Here is a 23,821-nt window from a genome sequence, read left to right on the forward strand (position 1 = left end):
GTCTTTTTTTTTTTTTAAGACAAGAACTTATGTGTCCCAGGCTGGTCCAGAACTACTAATCCTCCTGCCTCGGCCTTTCAGTTGCTAACATTACAGGTATATATACCACTGTACTTGGCCTCAAAAATTTTTAGTGTTTATCTTCTGCAAATATTTTAAATTATGTATATATGTATATGTCTGTGTAGGGGTATGTGCATGTGAGTGTTGGTTCCTGTACAAGCCAGAAGTGTTGGATCTCCTGGAACTGGAGTTGTATTGTAGGTGGTTAAAAGCCACCAAACATGAGTGTCAGAAACCTACCTCAGGCCCTTTACAAGAGCAGTATCTGCTCTTAACTGCAGAGTCATCTTTCCAACCCCTCAAATTATTATTTTTTTTATATTTATTTATATGAATACACTGTAGCTGTCTTCAGACACACTCGAAGAGGGCATCAGATGGCTGTAAGCCACCATGTGTTTGCTGGGAACTGAACTCAGGACCTCTGGAAGAGCAGTCAGTGCTCTTAACTGCTGAGCCATCTCTCCAGCCCTATTTATTTTTTTTTCTTTTTCTTTTTGAGACAGATTTTCTTTATGTAGTCTGGCTGTCCTGCAACTCCCTCTATAGACCAGGCTGGCCTCAAACCCAGGAGATCCACCTATCCTGCCTTCCGAGTTCAAGTTAAAGACCACTACTGCTAGTATCCTCAAAATTCTCTTTAATGACTTATTCATATTTCTTAACATTTAATTCAACTGGATTTATAGCTGACTTTATGTCCAAAACAGATTCCTTAGTTGAATTTGATTGCTTGTTAACCAACAAAGAAAAACATTTACTAAATGTACAACAACTGCTAATCTGAGGGAGGTATAAACATAAAAAGGCTGTATGTTTTAAAACTTCTGAAAACAAGCATGGTGGTACTCCTAGCATGTGAGAGGCAGAAACAGGAGGAAGGACCACCATACATTTAAATCAAGCCTGGGGTATACATTGAGACCCTGTCTGAAAACATCTATATAAATAAATAATCTAAGCCACATACAGTAGTGTGAACCAGTAATCCCAGTTACCAGGCAGCTTAGGCAAGAGGATCAGTATGAGTGCCTAAGAGTTCAGGACCAGCCTGTGTAACACAGTAAGACCCTATCACAAAATAAATTAAAAATACTATACAGTCTGATTCAGTAACATATGATATGGTTATACTAAAATTGTGAGTTGTATGTCAAGAAAACTGTTAGCAAAAAAATGTACAACTGAAACCCAATGCTACAAGTTGTCAACGATAATGATTGGAAGCAGCTAACAAACACTTGAGAAAGTAAAGATTCTTGTTAGACACTATTGCTTGTTAAAAAGAAAAAATCAGAAAGTAAAATATAATTAAGTCTAGCCGAGTTAAATTTACTATTTGTTTATATCAACATAAAGCAAACTTCTTCAGGAACCGTGATTTTTTTTCCTTGAGGGGAACCATACATTTTTAACCCCTGATACCCTAATTCCAATGTAGGGCATTTTTCACTATCAAAAAGAAAAAGAAAACAAAAAAAAAAAAGGAATTTCCCCAACTCTGAAATATTTAACCCACTGACCATAAAGTTAACTAGGCACAGCATGTTAGAATATATCCCACCTCTACAAAAAGCCTAGCTTATTCAGAGAAGCAGAAAACCATGGCTACCTTTCCTTCCTTATTTATATTTAACATAGACAATAAGTAAAATAAAAGCTACAACTCTCCTAACACTGTCATCCATGTTCAAGCACAGAACACTGTAATTTGTAATTATCTATGTACTTCAGCTGAGAAACAGCATTCTGAGCTAAAGCTCCAGTCAAGAGGCAGGCGGACTTGAGCTTGCAGTCTGACTGTGCTGCTATGTGACCTACAACATCTTACCAAGCCAGTTGGCTGTCAAACGACCAAAGAAATGTTATTTTCTACTTCACAGAACTGTATGAAATTGCATCTACACCAAGCAGAACTTGGCATGTGCACTATCAGGTAATTTGTGTTAGATGCCATTGTGGCAACCCAAATATACATTATTTAAAGAGACACCGGTAAAGACATGTGTTCCTGGCTTCCCTGAATAATGAACTAGCTCAGTATCTCCAATAGGTGAGCGCCACAGATAGGGAGTGCTAGTTAATCTCAGACCCCAATTTTATTTATTTTTGTTTTTTTTTTTCTTTTTCTTTTGGTTTTCCGAGACAGGGTTTCTCTGTGTAGCCTGGCTGTCCTGGAACTCACTCTGTAGACCAGGCTGGCCTTGAACTCAGAAATCCATCTGCCTCTGCCTCCCAAGTGCTGGGATTAAAGGCATGTGCCACCACTACCCGGCTATTTTTGGTTTTGCAAGACAGGATTTATCTATAGCCTTTGCTGTCCTGGAACTCATTCTGACGACCAGATTGGCCTTGAACTCAGATATCTGACTAACTATGCATCTATACTGGGTTTAAAGCTGTGCCAACACTGCCCAGCACAGACCCTGGTTTTAAATGGTCTCTCCTATGGCACTCATCACCTTGTGGGGAAGAGCTGACCTGACAAGAATTGAGTTCCTGGGCGGGCAGTGGTGGCGCACGCCTTTAATCCCAGCACTTGGGAGGCAGAGGCAGGTAGATTTCTGAGTTCGAGGCCAGCCTGGTCTACAGAGTGAGTTCCAGGACAGCCAGGGCTACACAGAGAAACCCTGTCTCGAAAAACCAAAAGAACTGAGTTCCTGTATTTACGTCCTATAAAAGAACCCAAGAATTTCAAATAGGGAGTAAACACAGTCGTAGCTGCAGTGCTCATTTACACTAAAGGCCTGCTCAGATAATCACCACTGTCAGTTCCATTCTCCATCCCTAAGGCGTCAAACTCTCCCCTTTCCCATCTTACCTAAAAGTTCCCTGGGACTCAAGATGATTTCCCCCCAAGCATGTTCAAATTACACAAATGGTTCTTTTGAAGTGTCGAATAGTAAGTACTCGTTTTACATACATGTTCTTACCTTGTACCCAATTCTGCCAATAAAAATGCAAGGAGATGTTTGGGTTGACGATGTAATCTAAAGAGAAAGTCAAATACTTAAAAATCTTTCATGGAAATCCTAAAAAACAAACAAACATCCCATGCTGTTTGTCATTTCACTGTGATTACTTAGTACACAACTCACTCACACATACAAACACGGATCTGTGCCACCCTAGCTATTACCCCAGTAACTCTGGCCCCCTCTTCTGGCCTCCTCATTACTAGGCACACGTGTGGTACACAGACACACACACAGAACACCCATACACGTTAAAAAATTAAAAAACAGGCTGGAGAGATGGCTCAGCTGTTAAAGGCTAGGCTCACAACAAAAAAAATTAAAAAACTACCAAAAGGTATGTGCTATATCACATGCTATTTGTAAATACAACTCTCAAGTGTATCATACCTAAAAGCATGAAAGCAAAACAAAACACTAAAAGAATTAAGATTTGATTACCTACCTACTTAGACTTACATATAACTTTTAATTTTCTGTGTCTTACCTTTCTAATTTGTAATAAACATACACTATTGCTGTCATCAGCATGAAAGTAAAATATTTTGAATAATGCTGACAGTAATGAAAAGTAGTCTTTCCACACCTGGCTCTGGTTAGGATCTATCCCATCCTCAACCCATAATGTGTATGGGTACTTTGCCTGCCTGCACATCACACTGCCACGCAGTCATCTCTCCGGTCCCTAGGATATACTTATCAGGCAGCATTAACTTACTTTTCTCATCTTTAGAGGAGATAAAATGAGCTCTGAGAACACACAGACATAAACGGACTTCCCTCAATCTATATGATCTACATTTGCACTGAAAAATACTACAGTAGAGACATTTAATATTCCTAATAACCCACAAATCTTTCTGGTACTTGGAAGAAGGGTTCCCAATAGCGAACTTACAGTTTACAGATATCTGTAAAATTAACAAAAGAAGTTTTCTTGGTTCCTACTCGGACAACCTGTGGAGGTTTCATAACAAATTTCCTCTTCTCTCCAGCAACCATATCTGGATTCTTTTCTCTCATGATGTTGAAAACTCGGTTGAGCAACTTCAAGAAAAGGGTGGAATTTAAGCACATTCTTAGTAATAACCAAAATATAAAGTTTCTATTCACTGAAGCAGATTTATTTTTACTAAATGTATGCATGAATCTCTATTATGTCCTGGGAACTTCTCGAGGGCACAAACTATTAACCAAAATCTGGGTCTTTCCTGATGCTCAATAAGGCCCCACCCCAGCTCACTCTACTGATTTTATGGGAAAGTATATGACACATGAGAAAGACTCCCCTGACCACTAACTCATAGGAGGCGCTATCCCTTCCGCTGAATACTATCGTGACAGCCATACTTTGAGTAGGCTGCCCCAGGAGAGAAAGTACCAGGAATTGTCATGCACTGGTGGCATGGCCTATTGGACTCTCCTTTATCACCATTCTGTATTTCAGTGTCTCTTCCAATGCAGGAGATTTATTCGCTACTTTCCTTGGTTCTTAAATGAATAGCTCTAACCCCCTCCTCAAAAAAAATTTTTTTTGTCTCACCTCTTCATATGTATAGTCTCTTTCTGAGCCTGCCCAAGCAGGCCCAGTTTGGTTACTGAATGAAATGCCATCATCTTTTTTGCTGTCTTCATCTTCTAAAGCTACAGATTTAAAAAAAAAAAAAAGAAAGAAAGAAAAGAAAAAGAAAAAAAAAGGCATGAGCAGTAGGCTTTGATCCAACAAAGGGGGTGGGGGTGGGTGAGATGACAAGGCAAATCTAGAGAACGATAGGTTCAGATACTGTTCTTTTCTTTCTCTGTGATAGCTGCAGGAGCTTCAGGTACAGAGAGACCACAGAGACGTCCTCTTTCCTGTACAGACAGGATTACAACTCAAAGACCTGTAATGAGATATCCATGGTAATGTGAAATGTTTCTTGACAAATCGAGACAAAATAAGTACTTAAAGAAGAGTCTGACTTTTCAAACCCTTGAGAAACTTTTGTATCTATAAAAACCCATCTGTTTAACTATGTTAAAAAATTCTGCTGGGCAGTGGTGGTGGCGTCCGCCTTTAATCCCAACACTTGAGAGGCAGAGGCAGGTGGATTTCTGAGTTCGAGGCCAGCCTGGTCTACAGAGTGAGTTCCAGGACAGCCAGGACTACACAGAGAAACCCTGTCTCAAAAAAACAAAACAAAACAAAACAAAACAAAACAAAACAAAAACCCAACTCAAAATGGCCATTGCTAAGGCTGTGAAGTGCTTACTCACTACAGTCATTCCTTAAAGGACTGCAGAGATACAGTTTCTAAGGAGAAAGTCCTCTATAATAATAATTCAGGGGAAAAGTTTCCTGTGAAATATAGATGTGGAAGGAACAGACATAAGTCTCATGAATGTAGGTCATCCAAAGATATTCGAGGTGATTCCTTAGTGTCAGAAAATTAAGGAGCCAGATACCATTCCCCCATCCCCCTCCCCCCCAAAGAGCCATTAGTTTCTTGTCCACCAAGGAAAGACAATTCTGAGAAACTAGAAAGATCAAAGCCTGACATGACAGGGCTGCTCAAAACTTAAATAAACCATTTAAGAGAGATAAAGGACGGGCGGTGGTGGCACACGCCTTTATCCCAGCACCTGGGAGGCAGAGGCAGGCAGATTTCTGAGTTTGAGGCCAGCCTGGTCTACAGAGTGAGCTCCAGGACAGCCAGGGCTATACAGAGAAACCCTGTCTCGGAAAAAAGAGAGAGAGAGAGAGAGAGAGAGAGAGAGAGAGAGATAAAGAAGCTTCGATGGGACAAACTAGAGATTCTAAAGATATCAAAAACAAATATTTTGGCAAATTACTATAAATAATAAAAAAACAAAGATAAAATTACATGTAGATGGAATTGAGATCAAAGGGTTAGTGGAGATAGGAGCAGATGTATACTATCCAAGACTCTTGGAATCAAAGGTATCAGCATAGCTCCTAGGAATTGGGACATTATCTCAGGTAAAACAGTCTAAAATGGATTAAATGCACAGCACTAGAAGGTCAAATAGAAAATGGCTAATATAGCCATAAATCTATGGGGAAAGATCTATTATAACAGTAGGAAGGGAGGGATTAGCATCCCTCCAACTTTAGAGACAGGCTATAAGAGAATGTCCTAATAAAAAAGTTGATAACTGTTATTTAGACTGCTAGGTTGTCCATTCTGCAGGACACAGCAGAGGCTGACTCTTTATATGGGGGTGCCATTGCTAGTACATCATCAGCTGTCTTACCATTAATGTGGCAAATTGGTGGCTAAACTGGGTACAACAATGGCCATGACAAAAGAAAAGTTACAGGCACAGAACTAGAACAGTTAGTCCAAGAGCAACTGGAGGGCCAACATATAGAAGAGTCTTCCAACCCTTGGAATTCTCCTATATTTGTCAAAAAGAAATCTGGGGGGCTAGAGAGATGGCTCAGTGGTTAAGAGCTCTGTCTGCTCTTCCAAAGGTCCTGAGTTCAAATCCCAGCAACCACACGGTAGCTCACAACCACCTGTAATGAGAACTGACACCCTCTTCTGGTGGTCTGAAGACAGCTACAATGTACTTACATACATAAATAAATAAATCTCAAAAAAAAAAAAAAAAAAAAAAAAAAAAAAAAAAAAGAAATCTGGAAAATGGAGGATGGTAACAGATCTGAGAGCAATGAATAAAATCATTCAGTCAATTAGCCTGTTACATCCTTTTTGTTTATTTGTTTGTTTTGTTTTGTTTTTTGAGACAGGGTTTCTCTGTGTAGCCTTGGCTGTCCTGGAACTCACAAATCCACCTGCCTCTGCCTCCCAAGTGCTGGGATTAAAGGCAGCGCCACCACTGCCCGGCAGTTTGTTAAATCCTTGAATCCCATTGCTTTCCTTGCTACCTAAGACACAGCCTATTAAAGTGACTGACTTAAAAGATTGCTCTTCTAAAATCCCTTTGCATGAGCACTATAGAGAAAGGTTTGTTTTCTCAACACCTACTTGTAATAACTCTCAAGCTATTATTAAAGATACCACTGCAGGATCTTGGTATAAAGAATGTTGTACAATCCAACCCACTAATGTCGTTATTGTGTACAACAGCCACTAGAAGTAACTCAAACAGTTTCCTCAATATACAATTTATCATTATATGGCTGACTGGTTGAGTAAAATGCAGATACATTAGAAAAAAATATTTGATGAAGTAAAGAGAATTTTGCCTTGCTGGAGATTACAAACTATTCCTGAAAAAAAAAATACAAGAAGGAGAATCTACTAATTATCTAAGATAAAGACAAGTCTACAAAAAATTTGACCACAGAAAGTACAAATCAGGAGAGACCAATTAAGAACTAATGATTTTTAAGAATTGTTGGGAGAAATTAATTGGTTAAGGCCCACAATTGGATTAACTACTCAAGAGCTAAGCAATTTATTTCAAACCTTACAAGGTAATAAGAACTTAAATAGTCCAAGAAAAATATCAGCTGAGGCTGAAAGAGAATTGGCTCTGGTAGAAATTCCTTCTACTCATTCTCCCACAGGGAGAGAGAAGACCAATTCTGAAATTGCCTCACTATAGGTGAAAATAAAAACTGACAAAGACCTTGCAGTAATTTTTTGGGAGAAATTAACAATAGCCCAAAAGCCAGTGACTTCAATTTATACAAAGAAGTAATTGGATTCTCCCTTGTATAATAAAAGGGACACCGATTTCTGGATCCCTTACATTCTATACTGATGCAAATAAATCAGGAAAGGCAGGTTATAAATCATAAAATGTAAGTAATTAAATTCAAAATCTATGATTTAGTTCAAAAGTCAAAGCTATATGCCATCCTTATGGTATTAGATTTTCCAGAATCTCTTAATATAGTTACTGACTCTCAATATTCAGGGAGTTCTTTTTCATATAGAAACCACTGAACGTATCCAGAAAAATTCAAAATTAACCCCACTGTTTATTCAACTACAAGTAATTAGAAATAGAAATAATCCATTATATATAATACATATCAGATCCCATATGGGTCTACCAGGCTGTCTGGCACAAAAAAAGGTGAAACCGATCAGCAATATAGGCAATGTGCTAGAAGCTTCAGAATTTCTTATGAAAAAGTACGTTAAGAGCAAAGGTACCCAAAGAAATGAAATTTGGCAAACAGGTATGTTTCATTTTACAGAGGTTGGAAAATTAAAGTATGCATACCATACTATAAACATATATTCAGGATTTTAATAGGTAACTGCTTTTAGTTCTGGAAAGGCTGATTCTGTAATTATATACTCATTAGAAATTATAAGTATTGTGGGCATACCTATACAAGTTAAGACTGACAATAGTCTAGCAAACATCTCTAGTAAAATGAAGCAATTTTTTGCCTATTACAATACAAAACATAGTACAGGTACAAACATAATCCCACAGGACAAGCAATTGTAAAAAAATCCAACTGTACTCTAAAGGAGATGCTTAATAAACAGAAAGAGGAAACAAAGACACCCAGAGAATGGATTACATAATGCTCTATTAATTTTCAATTTTTTAAATGCTACTAAGGAAAAAACAGCTGCTGAGAGACATTGGATTATAGAAAAAAACTGCTGAAATAAATCAGGCTATTTGTTTTAAGGATGTCTCAATCTCAGAATGAAAGGTAGGAAATATGTTGCCTTAAGTTTTTGTCTGCAAATGCCTTTAATCCCAGCACTTGGGAGGCAGAGGCAGGCAGACTTCTACAGAGTGAGTTCCAACGGGCTATATAGAGAAACCCTGTCCCAAAAAAACAAAAACGAAAACAAAACAAAACAAAATTTTGTCTGTTTCTACAGGAAAAGAAAAACTGTGGATTCCATCAAAATTAATAATAGATTTGACCAGGGAGGCCTTCTGAAAATCTAGGCTGCACCCTTAAAGGAAGACTCCAAGAACAACAAAACAGGTAACATGAACACTGGGTCCCTCTGCATGGGACCAGCTGAGACTGGCTGAGACATGAAAGTGTCTCTGCATGACCAAAATCTTGTTGGCTACAGTGTCCTCAAGACTTATCATGGTATCCCCTCAAACAGCATGGATGAAAATTTATATTAAAATTTGGATATACAGTTCAAACACTTATAAATTTGATGCCTTTTTCCTGTTCTGAACATAGAACAAAGAATCATCTTTAGCTGAATTGTGTACACAGCACATTCCATACATGTGTTAATGCAGAAATGTATACCACTTTTGAAAATTTATGTTTGCAGAGCAAACATAACAAAACACCAAAGACAAGACAGACAAGTAGTCTAAATGGTCCAACCTCACATGGTGTTTCCTCAAAACTCTGCATCCAGAATAACTTCTATATGGCTAGCTAATCCACCCAGTTAAAAAGCCCTGCATTTTCCTATCACAGATACTAGATAACAAATATTACATATCTAGCTTTCCTAGGACTTAACCAATATCCCAATTTTTCTATGGGCCCCCAAAAGATGCCATTGCTTCTAGACAGCAGAAAGCAGTTTTAAGAGGATACCCCAATTCCCAAAACTTGGGTGGATGGTTTTGGTAATCTGATGGGTAACAGATGTCTGTCGTCACTTAAGGCGGGGTTGGTTACAAGTAGTTAATGGTCTTGATCAGAGAGAGAAACAAAGTAGAGGTTACATTCAGGGATTTCTTTTTCTTTCCTCTATCTTTCTTTCTCTCCTACTTAATTTAAGGGAAGTGGGGGGAGAAGGAATTAAAAAAGGGGGAATAATGGAATGATAAAACAGTAGGTTACTAAATCTTTTAAACTAAAGAGCCAAATATTTTACATTGATAAGGATTTTGTATGCTGTTACAATTTTAAGGTTATTTTTGCTACAAAAGCCTGTAAATACGTTTCAACTCTTGTATAAAGTATTGTATCTAAGCAACTCATTTTAAAATGCAATATAAAGTTCCAGTCCTTAAAAGCTACTATTACAGGGCTGGAGAGATGGTTCAGTGGTTAAGAGCACTGACTGCTCTTCCACAGGTCCTGAGTTCAATTGCCAGCAACCACATGGTGGCTCACAACCATCCATAATGGGATCTGATGCCCTCTTCTGGTGTGTCCGAAGACAGCTACAGGGTACTCATGTAAAACAAATAAATAAATCATTTTTTTACAAAAAGTTGCTATTACAAATTGCTTAGGTAAGTAAGAAATGCAAGATAATAGTCAACCAAACTTACGGTCATGTTAGATACTAATTACAGAAATATGTTTCCTAGATTAAACAGTTAGGAATAGCTAGAAACAAGCAATGTTTGCCTATTTAGATATACTATAAACAGGTAGTCTTCAAAACCTCAGAGATCTACAGAATATGGCATTTAAAGATCTTTTATTAACACAAGGCTTTTCATGACGATGAGACATCTGCTCCTGGCAGCACAGCCATTCTACTTCAAAGACAACAAGCATCAAAGAATATCCATATGGGGTTGGCTTCTAATGTGGCAAAGCTAGTCACTGGGCAAAAACTGCCCTTACCTCAACTGCTGACAGCATGCTGTCCAAACTGGACACAGGGAAGCTGACTGCTGAACCTCGCCAAGACAAGACAGCAGTCCTTCATAATTCCTGTTTTGCGAAAAAGTCTGTTAGATATTCTGGGCCAGAAGGCCAAAGATGCTGCTGGAATGACACAGAACCTTAGGTGACTGTCCAGGCAGCCAGCAACCTCTTGTCATTTCTACAGCTCTGGAAGCTGCTTGTTCTGCACTTCCTGTTTACTCAGGCAATAATGTCCTTCTCCAGTCTCTGATGGGGTTAAAGACTAGATGATTATAGCTTCACAATTAAGCTTAAGTTGCTTAGGACTTAAGAAAATGTTTTAAAAAAATCTAGAAAGATATTTCTAGGTTGGTAATGCAAGTTATTGTAAAACATAATTTAGAGTTTGGACTCACCAAGATAGGACAGATAGTAGAATACTTTCCCAAGGTTGCCAAATACATATAGACTGGAAATTGTGAATTCTTACCGGATCATTTTCATAACTGTCCTTATGTGTGCAGTTTTTTTATGTTAAAGAGCCTTTTATTGGACTACAAGGCAGAGATGTAGGGATAATCTTTTGGGTACTGTGTGGAAGCATCACCTGTTAAAAGCTGATGGCCAACAAGCTGAAGCAAGATCAGATGGTGGGACATGTGGCAGTAGGTGGAAGGGAACCTCTAAGAGATAATGAGGGACAAAAATATTTGCCACTTGAACTTTGATGTATGAAACTAAAGAGCTATAACTAGACATATGGCAAACCTAGATTAATATAAACTTGTTGAGTTACTAGCTAGTTCGGAAACAAGCCTAACTTGAAGGCCTAGCATTAATTCATAAATAATGAGTCTCTGGTTATACTCTTCCTTTACACATTTCATTATCACACAGTAGAAATAAAAAGCACGATAAATATTTTTTAAAAAGCTCCTCAACTGCTGGGTGATGGTGGCACATGCCTTTAATCCCAGCACTTGGGAGGCAGAGGCAGGTGGATTTGAGTTCAGGGCCAGCCTGATCTATAGAGTGAGTTCCAGGGCACCCAAGGCTATACAGAGAAACCCTGTCTCTAAAAAAAACAAAAACAAAAACTAACAAAAACCTCCTCAACCTAGCCAAAGAGACTTAGATCAAAGGTTTATGTAACTTAAAACCAAAGTGCTGAATCCCAACATTACCTTCATCTTTTTCTAGTATTTCATCTTCTTCTGGGAATTTAACATTCTTCTTTTTCTTCTTTTTATTGCCAAGCATAATATCAAGGTCATCCTCTGGCTCAGCTGGCTCTTGAGCATCACTTTCAATCTTAACATCCTAAGAAATTGAAATGTCTCAATATTTTGATACTAGAACTATTTTTAATGACATAAACAAGTATCATTTTAGAATATTTTTCACATATTCATATATCTAAAATTATAGATGAGAAATGTCTCTCTTAGGTATGCTAAATCTCCTCAGACTCTTTATCAAATACTTAAACTATGAATTCCTCAAGATAAATGTTAGGATTGTTTACCTTTCTTCAGCTCTTCCTTTTTATTACAGTTTTAGGATACTGTTGTTATCTGTGTCCTAACTAGGTACTACCTGAGTCACTTGAGAAACTCTGATATTCTTCAACCTTTTAACTAGCCATATTCATCAGGAACAGGATTCAAGAGTATTTTAAAGTTTCTCCACTTGCCCTATACTGTATTTTATGTTTCGAACAGGTAAATCTACAGAGGTAAATCTACAGAGGTAAATCTACAGAGGTAAATCTACAGAGGTAAATCTACAGAGGTAAATCTATAGAGGTAAATCTACAGAGGTAAATCTACAGAGGCAAATTTACCAGCAGCTGAGGCCTAAGGTAGGCATTTAGTGAGAAGAGACATTGTAGAGTGACAATGATCGTGGGCTTTGTTTTCATGAGGATGTAAGTGTTCTGAATTGATAAGTTATAGAACTCTGAATATGCTAAAGCTATTGACTATCAATTATACTTAATAAACTTTCTTGCTTCATTATTCATTATTGTATTTGCAGGTATACTTGTTTATGCTGATGCCTCCCCTCACCTCCTCTCCATCCCCTTTAAGGGTCAATGGAAGGGATTTTCCTACCACACCAAATACTTGGTTATTTTTCACACAATTCTCCAACTCCTTAATACAAATTAGGTACCATCTTATTCATTTGTAATGAAACACTAACTTCCTGGAGTAATTACTCAGATATCCCATGTTTAAATTAAAAACTTGACTTCATAGTTTAAGGCTCTCATTAAATGTCTCATTAAAGGTGATACTAGTGTCACCTACACTTTTGCTAAGCTACAAATGTAAAGACCTTCTACCTATATTCAGTAATTTGTTAAAAACTCAGCAAAGTGTTTTACTTATTATCATCAGTTTTTTTAAGATTAACTGAGGGACAGCCAAATGGAAACAATGCATATATAGGACAAGCTCTGGGGAGAAAGGAGCTGAGGGAGTCAAGAAAAGCCCAGTATATAAACATACACTGCTGTAAGGTTACCAACCTGGAAGCTCTTTGAACTTCATGACTTAGGACGTGACAGAACTCAATTTCCACATTGTCCATTCTCAGAGTTAAAGTTCCAAACCCTAATTATAGTTTGATCTTCCTAGTGACTAACTATCCGTCCTAAGAAACTATCTGGATACCAGATCTCAAGAGCAGAACATGGGTCTCTGAAGACTTAGAACGTTTTCAGGAGTTGAACATGGGGAACCAGAGGTAAAAACCAAATTGTTTTTATCATATGTATTACAACAGCTTCGCAGCAAATTGTGAAGAAGTTGCTGGGTGCCACTTCAATAAATGACACCATGAAATAGGGAAAGACAGAATTCCTAGGGAATCAGGGTCAAGTGATGACTGGGTGGACAGACACAGCCTAACTCCAAGGCTACTTGCTGTAGGCTTGAATATGAAAAAGGCACATTAAGTCCTAAAGAGGACTTAATGCCTCAAAAGAACAGAGGCCCTGCCTAAGTTCCTTGGCTTCCAGTTTCTCATCAGCTTATCCTGCTCACTAACCCAAGTACATTACCAATATGATCATAATTATTACATTTTTTGTGTCTACATCTTAAACAACTGCTGATAATGATTATAGTAATTTCACAGACCTTAGCAGGTAAATTTAAATAGATGGAAACTCAAATATAAATCTAGCTGTGTAGTTTTGATGCCACATTAAACATATCAAATATATAGTACTAGCTAGATACCCAGAAGCAGAGAAAAAAGTAAAAGAGCATTTAATAGAAGTAGAACTCATTGGTAACTTTTCAGGACAAAAGCTACTGGGGGAAAAAAAAAAAAACAATCAGAGGCTGTAGAGATGGTTAGAGATTAAGAGCACTGGCTGCTTTTCCAGAGGTCCTGAGTTCAATTCCTATCAACCACATGGTAGCTCATAACCATCTAAAATGACATCCGGTGCCCGCTTCTGGTGTGCAGGCATGCATGTAAGGAGGACATTGTATACACAATAAATAATAAATCTTAAAAAATAAATAAAATCTACTAACAAGTCAGGCATTAACCAAGATAAATCACAACCATCTGTAACTCCAGTTCCAGGAAATCTGACGTCCTCTTCTGGTCTCTGTGGACAATGCATGCATGCGGTATAAAATTTTATCAGACAAAACATAAAAAAAAAAATTCACAAAAAAGTTTTTTAAAGATTTATTTTATGTATATGAGTGCTCTAGCCACATATACACCCACATGCCAGAAAAGGGTTTCAGATCCCATTATAGATGGCTGTGAGTCACCATGTGGTTGCTGGGAATTAAACTCAGGACCTCTGAAAGAGCAGTCACTACTCTTAACCACTGAGGTATCCCTCTAGCCCTCGCAAAAAATATTTTTAAGTAGTCTAAATTATCCTTGAAATACCTCTGGGCAAAGAAACAAAACAAAAACCATCAGTAAAAAACTGGGCGGTAGTTGTGCACACCTTTAATCCCAGCACTTGGGAGGCAGAGGCAGGCAGATTTGAGTTCAAAGCTAGCCTGGTCTACAGAGTGAGTTCCAGGACAGCCAGGGCTATACAGAGAAACCCTGTCTTGAAAAAAATAAAAACAAAAATATATAACAACAACAATAATAATCTTATTTGGGGTCTAGAGAATAGGCTCAACAGTTAAGAATGCCTGCTGTTCTTAAAGAGGACCCAAGTTCAATCCCCAGCACTCTCTGACCTCCAAAGGTACCTGCACTCACATGCAGAAACCCACACAGTCATATACATACATATAATTTTTTTTAAAAAATCTTATCTCATTTGAATGCCTCAACAAATTGTACTCATTGACTCTCTGTAATCACCAATACAATTTGCTGACAGGATGGTCATCAAAACTATGACCTTGTTAAATAGATTACTGAGTAAATTACCAACTAAGAATTTAAATTACCAACTAAGAATACACTTCATGCCGGGCAGTGGTGGCACATGCCTTTAATCCCAAGCACTTGGGAGGCAGAGGCAGGCGAATTTCTGAGTTTGAGGCCAGCCTGGTCTACAGAGTGAGTTTTCCAGGACAGCCAGGGATACACAAAGAAACCCTGTCTCAAAAACAAAACAAAACAAAAAAAAAGTGACTTCTGCAGAGGGTCTCTCTATATGCTCATTTTATAAATGTGTGGGTTTTGTTAAGAGTGACATCGGCAGACGGTTTCTCTGTGCATGGTCTATGTGTGAGTCAATATACATTTGCCTATGTTTGTGGGTAGAAGCCTGAGGTTGACTTCTGGAGATTTTCCTCAATTACTTCTCCACATTATTTTTATTGCCTGTTTGGATTAACAGTGAGTGAGTCTAGAAATCTACCTGTTTCCACCCTGCCTAGCGTCACAGTTGCAGGTGCATATTGTCAGGCAGGCAATCATCCTTGGAGACCTAATTGCCCAGTAGACACTTTAGCCACTGAGTGATCTCCCTAGCCCCATGTTTAAAATGGTAGCTCTCAGGCAAGGAAGAATAGTCTTTCAGCTACTCTGTTCACCAACCCACCCTCCTATGCAACTCCCTACTCACCTATCTACATTTTACAAGTAATTTTCAGATTATCTGTATTGGAAATCAATCAAAGAGGACATAACCATACATGACCATGTATCAGAGCACTCTCCACAGAACTGGGCAAAGAAGTCTAATTTTCCTATAGAGTTACTGCCATCAGCTACCAACTACAACACTGGGGGATATTTTTTGCTGCTACTGAGAGTTTAACAAAAAGCTATAGTAATATTTGTAATATTTGTTCCTCAAGATTTCTCAGTCAAAGACATCTTAACCAAGATGTCCTTAGCCAAACAATTTTGGTATGGTTAAAGACAGTGGACATTATCTGACTCCATTGTAATGATACAATACAATATATAAGACCTAAATCCTTCCAACTATATATCTTTTATACCATGTAGACAGATACATTCCTAAGAAAACTATCTTAATAGTAGCAGCTAAGTGCTAAAAGCAAAGTTACCATAAGATGAGATAAGGAGGAAAACAGCTATTGGCAACCTTACCAGAATCCCAATTTTACCTTCAATAAGAAAACAATACTACCTTTATAGCTTCTTCAGCTTCATCTATATCAAATATCTTTTTTGTCTTTTTCTTCTTTTTCTTTTGATTAAAGAAGTTCAAGTCATCTAAGTCATCAGAAGCATCTAAAATAGATGACAGGTTTCCAGATGTTAGCAGTTAACAAAGGCAAGCACCACTCTGAGTTATGTCAATTCCTTTCTCAAGTACTCCTAGGGTAGTCCTAACACAACCATCAAAGTTAACTCAAGCTTTCTAGAAGGATCTAGTTAGGAGCCCAGGGCAAAACCATGAAACTCAATAATCAGACCATGTAATGTCACTCTCAAAGACTATCCAACTCCATCTCTTCACTTTGCCTACTTTCCTGTCCTACCCAACCTTCTACCCCTCAATGTCTGGCTCCAGCTCTACCAAACCAGTGGAGGAAGTAAGGCTTCTACAACAACTGTGACTGCCACAACTATTCACCTTTTTTCCTACTGTCTTCTTCGTCAGCTTCCACATCTTTTTCTTCAGTTGGTTCTGGCTCCACTTCTTTTGTCTCTGAGGGCTGGGTTTCTTCTGTCTGGGCATCACCTTCTTCATCTAACATAAAAGGCTTCTTCTTCTTCTTTTTCTTTTTGCTCATAGTAGGATCAAAAATCATCTGTTTTAATTTAAAAACACCAAGTGATAATTCCTAATGAAGCTCACATTCCAAATATACTTTATTCTCAAAAAGCATATTCTTAAAAGAACAGGATACATTAAAATGCCAAAAGCGGGGCGGCGAGATGCCCTAGACTTGCTCCCCATCGCTTGCTTATTTGCATGCTCCCTTTCACATGCAATACACACAATAAAAATACAAAACAGAATTTACAGAAAGTCCACCTAACTTCCTTTACATTATTAAACATGAGGAGAGCCTCACAAATGCCTTTTAATTTGTAAGCTATCATAAGCTACAATAACTTCATTTTTATTTTCATGAGCAAATTTAGACCTGAACAAGTTGTGAAATTTATTAAAAGGATTTTAGCAACAACCTATGTTGCATTCCTCATTTATGGGTGAAGATTAACAATGTCTAGGCAGATAATAAACATTTTATTTAAGGTTGATAGATGCTAACACCAGACAACCTAAGACTTGATCTTTAAAATTTTCATCCATTGTGTGTTTGGAGAAGTTAGAGGTAAATATAAAATCAAGATATGTTTACATGTATGGAACTATCAAAACTAAACAAAATATTCTAAAAAACTAAAAATTTATGCTGAAGTTCACACCACCCTTAACCTTTTTGGTTTTTTTGTAAGATTTGTATTTATTTATTTATTACAGATATAAGCACACTGTAGCTGTCTTCAGACACACCAGATGAGGGTATCGGATCCCATTACAGATGATAGTGAGCAATCATGTGGTTGATGGGAATTGAACTCAGGACCTGTGGAAGAGCAGTCAGTGCTCTTAACCACTGAACCATCTCTCCAGCCCACAACCTTAACTTTTAAGGAAACCTATCAGCAACCTTTACTGCAAAAAATTTTTTTAAGGAATCCTTTACTGTTTTTTGTTATGGAATGTGAAGTGTTCACAAGCTACTGTCATCTAAATCTATTGTAGAACAAGTAAAAAATTAATTTCTAACCTATACACTGTTTATACTGATCCCTTGAAATAATTTGAACACACAGGACATACTCCTGCTAGTGAAAAAAGCAAAATCTTCAGTCAAACAGAATTGGATTCAAGTCCAAAGTATTTTTTTCCTACCATGTTTAACCTTATCATTTTGTTCATTGTGCAGTGATTAAGCACACTGGAACCTTGAGTCCAATCCTGACTCTAACTCATATTTGAGTTATCCTATGCTTCATCTATACAATGGAGACAACTGATAACAACCATAACAAAGTTACTGGGAGAATCAACTAACTGATTGTAGTTATAACACTGATCCTGTCATTGAAAATTCCTCCACTAAGGAGTGATTTGATTTTCCAGACATAACAAAACTGTTTTTAAAAAATGTCCAAATTGATTCTAATAACTAACTGTAATTTAATAAGGTAAATCACATAGCAGACAAGTCTGTGCAAGGTATTATGGAAATTTCCATATAGCGCCACTACCAAAACCAAGTCCAGTGCCGACTTCTACAGGGTCTGAGGTAATCCTACATTGAAGGATGCTGTATTCTGTTAGAGTTCAAGTGTTCTTCAAGTAGGAAGACGACTTGGCACAAGGGCAAATGAAATTCCAGGCATTGAAACTTGATTGATTCTGGCATGCTTACAATCCATGCATTTTTTTCAACCCTGAGTTTCCCTGATCTACTAGTGGCTTTTTCTGAGTTTGCTTCCGTGGCTGGTCTTGAACTCCCAAGCCAAGTGCTGGGATTATAGGAGCACACTATTACCCCTGGCTCAACTGCCTTTTTCACCATTATACCTTATCAAGACAGATCAAAGAAGGGGAATCTTAAAATGATCAGATACCTTTTCACCCTCAAGAAAATTCTAATTTAGGTCTATAGTTGGTAAACTGCAGCCTAATAAAGGCTAGTAGTAAACATGCAGAAGTCTTATGTCACATTATAATTATGTTCCCAGAATACTTAACATGTGTTTAACATATTAATACTTAATTTTGTTCATACAATCCTGTAAAATAGTTGAATAAGGAAACCAGAAATCCTAAGTCAGCACCCAAATTATTTCAAGGGATCAGTATAAACAGTGTACAGGTTAGAAATTAATTTTTTACTTGTTCTACAATAGATCAAAATCATAACCCATTTTCATATCCCTAGATCACATTTGCCAGCTTGGGATACACATTAAGACCTTGGCTTAGGAGCTGGCCAGATAGCTCAGCAGATAAGAGCACTGACTGCTCTTCCGAAGGTCCTGAGTTCGGATCCCAGCAACCACATACCACCCATAATGAGATCGGACACCCTCTTCTGGTGCGTCTGAAGACAGCTGCAGAAAATAACGCCAGAGCGAGCGGGGCCGGAGCGAGTGGGGCGGCAGAGATCCTGAGATCAACAGCAGCCACACACATGATGGAACACAGTCATCTGTACAGCTACAGTGTACTCATACACATAAAAATGAAATTAAATAAATCTTAAAAAAAAAAAAAAAAAAAAAGACCTTGGCTTAAAATTTTTCATATTGAGGCTGGAGAGATTACTGAGCAAGCAGAGCACTGGCCACTCTTGCAGAGGACCCAATCAATCTCCAGCACCCACAAGGCACCTCAAAACTGTCCCAGGGAAATCTGACACCCTCACAAAGACAGACATATATGTAGGCAAAACACCAATGTATCAATGCACATGAAATAAAAATAATTTTCAAAAAAAGTTTCATATCGAGCTCCCCGTGGGGGCATACACCTTTAATCCCAGCACTTGGGAGACAGAGGCAGGTGGATGTCCGAGTTCAAGGCCAGTCTCATCTACAGAGTTCCAGGACAGCCAGGACTACACAGAGAAACCCTGTCTTGGAAAAACAACAACAAAAAATCATTTAAAACTAAGTTTAAAAAAAAAAAAAAAAGTTCAGTGCCGGGTGGTGGTGGCGCTTGCCTTTAATCCCAGCACTTGGGAGGCAGAGGCAGGCAGATTTCTGAGTTTGAGACCAGCCTGGTCTACAGAGTAAGTTCCAGGTCAGCCAGGGCTATACAGAGAAACCCTGTCTCAAAAAACCAAAAAACAAAAAAAAAAAACAAAAAAAAAAAAGAAGTTTAGTTTGGTGATGTTGGAGACTAGGGTCTTGTGCTTAGCACACTAAGAGTAAGCCATCCTCAGTCTTTCTGTGTGTGTGTTGGGGTGGTGTTTTGCTATGTTGTCCTCAAACTTACAGAGATCTACCTATCTCTATGTAGGCCTTAGTTTGGGGATTAAAGGTGTGATCTAGCCATAATTAGATTTTTTAAAAAAGTTAAGATTCTTTTTGAAAACTCTTTACTGGATTTGTGCAAAAACTCACTGTTTTAACATCCTGTGGATGGGACTCGAGAGTAATAAAGTCGAAGATACTGACATACTTTTGAGAGGAAAAATCTTAACTCGATAGCAAATTTGGACCAGCCTAGGTATGCTGTAACGTTTCTCAAAACAATAAAATTTTAAAAATAGTCTAAACATTTCTGAATACTTGCATATTAGGGAACCTTTCCTTCCTTACCAAGGAGCATCCACATCCCTAAAAGGTAATGGTTTTACTAGGTTAAAAGGTTGTAGTAAGTTTGTAGTTTAATTACCAGGTTTAAAAAGGAGTATGTATACTTGTCAATAAAAAGAACAACTATGTTTTAAAATATCCTTATTCTCTATTCTGCCTACCAGTCAGAATAACCCACTCCGGAATGTCCCTTGAGGTTTACAAGTCACTTCAAGTACAGGTTTTTAGTTAATCCATCTACGCTAGCAATCATAAGGGCTTTTTACCTGGTAACACTTTCCTAGTCAACAGCACTAGGTAAATCAAAATCAAAACCCATTTCCATATCTCCTTCTACTAGTAAATTCAACTTGAGTAAAGCCAAAGGCTAAGGTTCTAGTCCCATTCAATTTAAACATGGCCTAACCAACATGGGTCCTCACTTTCCATTTATAAAATGAAGTTGTACCGACAGGTCTACGGGCCAAGTTACATACTTTAGGCTTTCAAGAGACTGTGCTGGTCTGAATGCTAGTTCCACCATCTCTGCTTGATAAAATCCTGTCCATTCTCCAGAAAAGAATTCTTACCAAAAGACATCAAAGGATGTCATTACCCGCCAGATAAAATCCTGTCCATTCTCCAGAAAAGAATTCTTACCAAAAGACATCAAAGGATGTCATTACCCGCCAGGCGGTGGTGGCGCACGCCTTTAATCCCAGCACTTGGAAGGCAGAGGCAGGAGGATTTCTGAGTCTGAGGCCAGCCTGGTCTACAGAGTGAGTTCCAGGACAGCCAGGGCTATACAGAGAAACTAAGTCTCGAAAAACCAAAAAAAAAAAAAAAAAAAAAAAAAAAAAAAAAAAAAAAAAAAAAAAAAAAAAAAAGTCATTACCAAGAAATCAATCTTTCCATGCCCCCCACATCACTACAGGTGTTATCTATTACTTCTTACTACACCATACTTTACCACAGAATCAACAGACAGGACAATATAGCAATATATAGGTAGTCATTTTAAAGTTTGGAACATGAGTAGAAATAAAACAAAGGCTAAACACTTTCTGAACTTTTTCTAACACATATTGCAGTAGCTAAGAGCAATGTCTAACATGTTTTTCAAGCAAGCAACACCTATCTCTTTCAGCTTTTAGTGAGTTTGCAAGAGCCTCCTAGTCATTTAGATGAAAGCATATTGCACAGAGCTGGGGTTCTATTACTAGCTCAGCCACTTGGAATTTTATTAGAGGCATTGTACAACTCTAAGCTCCAATTTGCTCATCTCTAAAATGGACTAATAGGATCTTATTTTACAAAACTCTGGAAACCAGCTTAAACTAGTTCCCATGAAACAAATCTCTAATTCCTAAATGCAGTTTCCTAAGTCCTCCATGAACTAGCCAGCATCTACTTCAACCAAACTAGTGAGTGAATACTTCACTTTGCATGCACCCTTTTTCCTTTCTTGACCACAAACGCCTTGTGATCAGTTTTCTCACTGGCTGAGATCATTTCTAGAGCCCACTCAAAAGCCAACTCTGCAGAGGGCCTTCAACTATTCCTCTTACCCCTCTCCTAGGCCTATAAGTCAAGTAAGTCACAAATTCTTCATAAAGTACTTTCTTAGGGCTAGGAGGATTAGGCTTCTAGGTCCAATGTTAAGCAATATCTAAGACAAAACCACTTTTTAAAAAAAGCCACTTAATGTTATGTGAACTAGGATAAATCTGGAAAGGCAAAACCCAAAAAGATAAAAAAAGAATCAATAAAACGGGGGACGGGGCTTGAAAAATTCTACTGAGATCCAAACCCAGTCAACTTCGCAGTCGGACTTTCCTGCTCATCTCGCCTGTGAAAGGAAACTTAGGGACTCGGACCCGAAAACTTTGCTCGAAAGGTGGTCACTTTCTGAGACTAAAATCTCGTTTCCTCTGGCTCTTTAGATTCTTGCCTTAAGAAATAAAGCCTCGAGCGGGAAACCGGAGCGAAATATCCGCCCGGAAAAGCCAGCCTACAAAGTTTTAACCTCAGTGCTCCACCGGAGCCGAGAGGGGCTTCTCGGGGCACACTGACCCCTCAGCCCTGAGAGCCGAGGCGGTAATGTTTAAAACGGAAGGCCGGGGCTGCCGGCCCTAATTTTGATTAATCAGGCAAACAAACTAGGCATTCGAACCCTCTCAGAGAGGACGACCCAACAAGCTTTCCATTCCGAAACGCCGATCACCGTAGGAGTCAGGCCTCGACGACGACGCCCTGAGGGAGAGCTGTGTGAGCCCAGGTCCTCGGATTCAGGGTCCTCCCCGGCTCCACCGCTCCGGGACGCCTAGGCCGGGCTGCTCCACATGGCGGCCGGCGACCGCTAGGCCGCAGGCCCGGCTTCCCACACCGGTGTGGGTTCGGCTTCCTGCCTCCGTCCTTAACCCTGACTCCAGGCTCAGGCTCTCACCTCGTCCCCGGACATGGCTGTAGTTCGAGCAGGTTCGACAGGGATGGAAAGTCAGACCGGTCGGCTTCACAGCCCGGAGTCAACGAAGCTCCCACCAACACCTCTCACAGCACCGCGCTAGGCTCTTGCATCAGCGAAAGGGAACGACACCCCGCCCTCCTCTCAAACGTTGGAAGTGCGTCTGCGCAGAGCTCGGCAAGGCGCAGGCGTACAGTAAAGCCGACCTTACGTGCTGCTCGTGGCGCGAGTTACCAGGCGACTCCCCGGCGCAGGGCATACTGGGATTTGTAGTTTACTTAGAAAAGATCGGCGCTTGTGCTTCAGGAGTTTCGAGGGCGTGCACGTCTGTTTTAACGCGTCAGGATGTTCGGGTTCTTGTGCTGCTGGTTACCTAAGTGGTTCGAATAGTGCTGTGTTGCTTGTAAAGTGATTTTGGGGCCGTTTTTCCGGTTTAGGTTAGTGAAACCCTAATAACCCGTGAGGCTGATTTCACACTTGCCCCTAGAAGTGGTCTAGTATTCGAGGAATTCCAAATCGAAGCTGAAGGCATGCACCTCACTAAGGGCGTTTCACCTCGTGAAAGTTTAACCTTCTAGCTTTTTACTCCAAAAGTTTCTTCCCTGGTTTTCCATAGTTAGACCGAGGAACGAAGCCGTCCTCTGAGAAGAAACAGCCCAGCAAGCTACAGTCTGTCAGAAAGCTTCAAAATACAGTCATAACTAGCTTAATAAAGGGGCTGTGTTGAGAAATGTGTAAAGTAGGTAATTAACTTGTTGACGAACTTCATACCACACAAGGAAAGACACTACAACGTCTAGGCGATATAATCTTCTGGGACCATTAATTATGTGTCCTTTTTTGGCTAAAACTTCCTTATATGGTACATGACTCCTTGTTTATGAAGCCTTTGCTAGACAATTCTGGATGCATGATCCATTTTCCCTGAGGAGATACAGCTGCCACTTAGGGAGGTCTGGGAGGATGTTCTTGTAGTTAAAAACAAAAAACAAATAAAAATCAAAAACATTAAAAAAAACTCCGGGCAGTGGTGATACACGCCTTTAATCCCAGCACTTGGGAGGC

The 23,821-nt window shown here is 39.0% G+C and overlaps 1 protein-coding gene and 1 long non-coding RNA gene across 2 annotated transcripts in view; one reads left to right on the forward strand and one right to left on the reverse strand.

Moving 5' to 3' along the window:
* Window positions 1-2,969: 2,969 nt before the first annotated feature.
* Window positions 2,970-22,873, reverse strand: Eif2s2 (eukaryotic translation initiation factor 2 subunit beta). The gene is made up of 7 exons (XM_031372390.1): window positions 22,739-22,873; window positions 16,601-16,778; window positions 16,151-16,254; window positions 11,733-11,868; window positions 4,582-4,682; window positions 3,937-4,085; window positions 2,970-3,053 (listed from the first exon to the last, which is right to left on the reverse strand). Exons 1-7 carry the CDS (start codon window positions 22,751-22,753, stop codon window positions 2,993-2,995), a joined length of 744 nt encoding a protein of 247 aa, XP_031228250.1. The 5' UTR covers window positions 22,754-22,873; the 3' UTR covers window positions 2,970-2,992.
* Window positions 22,874-23,040: 167 nt separating this feature from the next.
* The window catches only part of LOC116091225, a 2,964-nt gene continuing 2,183 nt past the window's right edge, over window positions 23,041-23,821 (forward strand). The window contains exon 1 of the long non-coding RNA XR_004118977.1: window positions 23,041-23,193. This is a non-coding gene — a long non-coding RNA (uncharacterized LOC116091225). The remainder of the gene's footprint in view (window positions 23,194-23,821) is intronic.

Source organism: Mastomys coucha, unplaced genomic scaffold (genome assembly GCF_008632895.1).
Source record: "Mastomys coucha isolate ucsf_1 unplaced genomic scaffold, UCSF_Mcou_1 pScaffold15, whole genome shotgun sequence".
Taxonomy (NCBI): Eukaryota; Metazoa; Chordata; class Mammalia; order Rodentia; family Muridae; genus Mastomys; species Mastomys coucha.

Coding starts and splice junctions, on each gene's coding strand:
- Eif2s2 (XM_031372390.1), bottom strand. Junction 16,255..16,600: donor AGAAGACAGTAGGAAAAAAG/GTGAATAGTTGT, acceptor CATCTATTTTAG/ATGCTTCTGATGACTTAGAT. Junction 3,054..3,936: donor TTTACAGATATCTGTAAACT/GTAAGTTCGCTA, acceptor CTTTCTCTTTAG/ATTACATCGTCAACCCAAAC.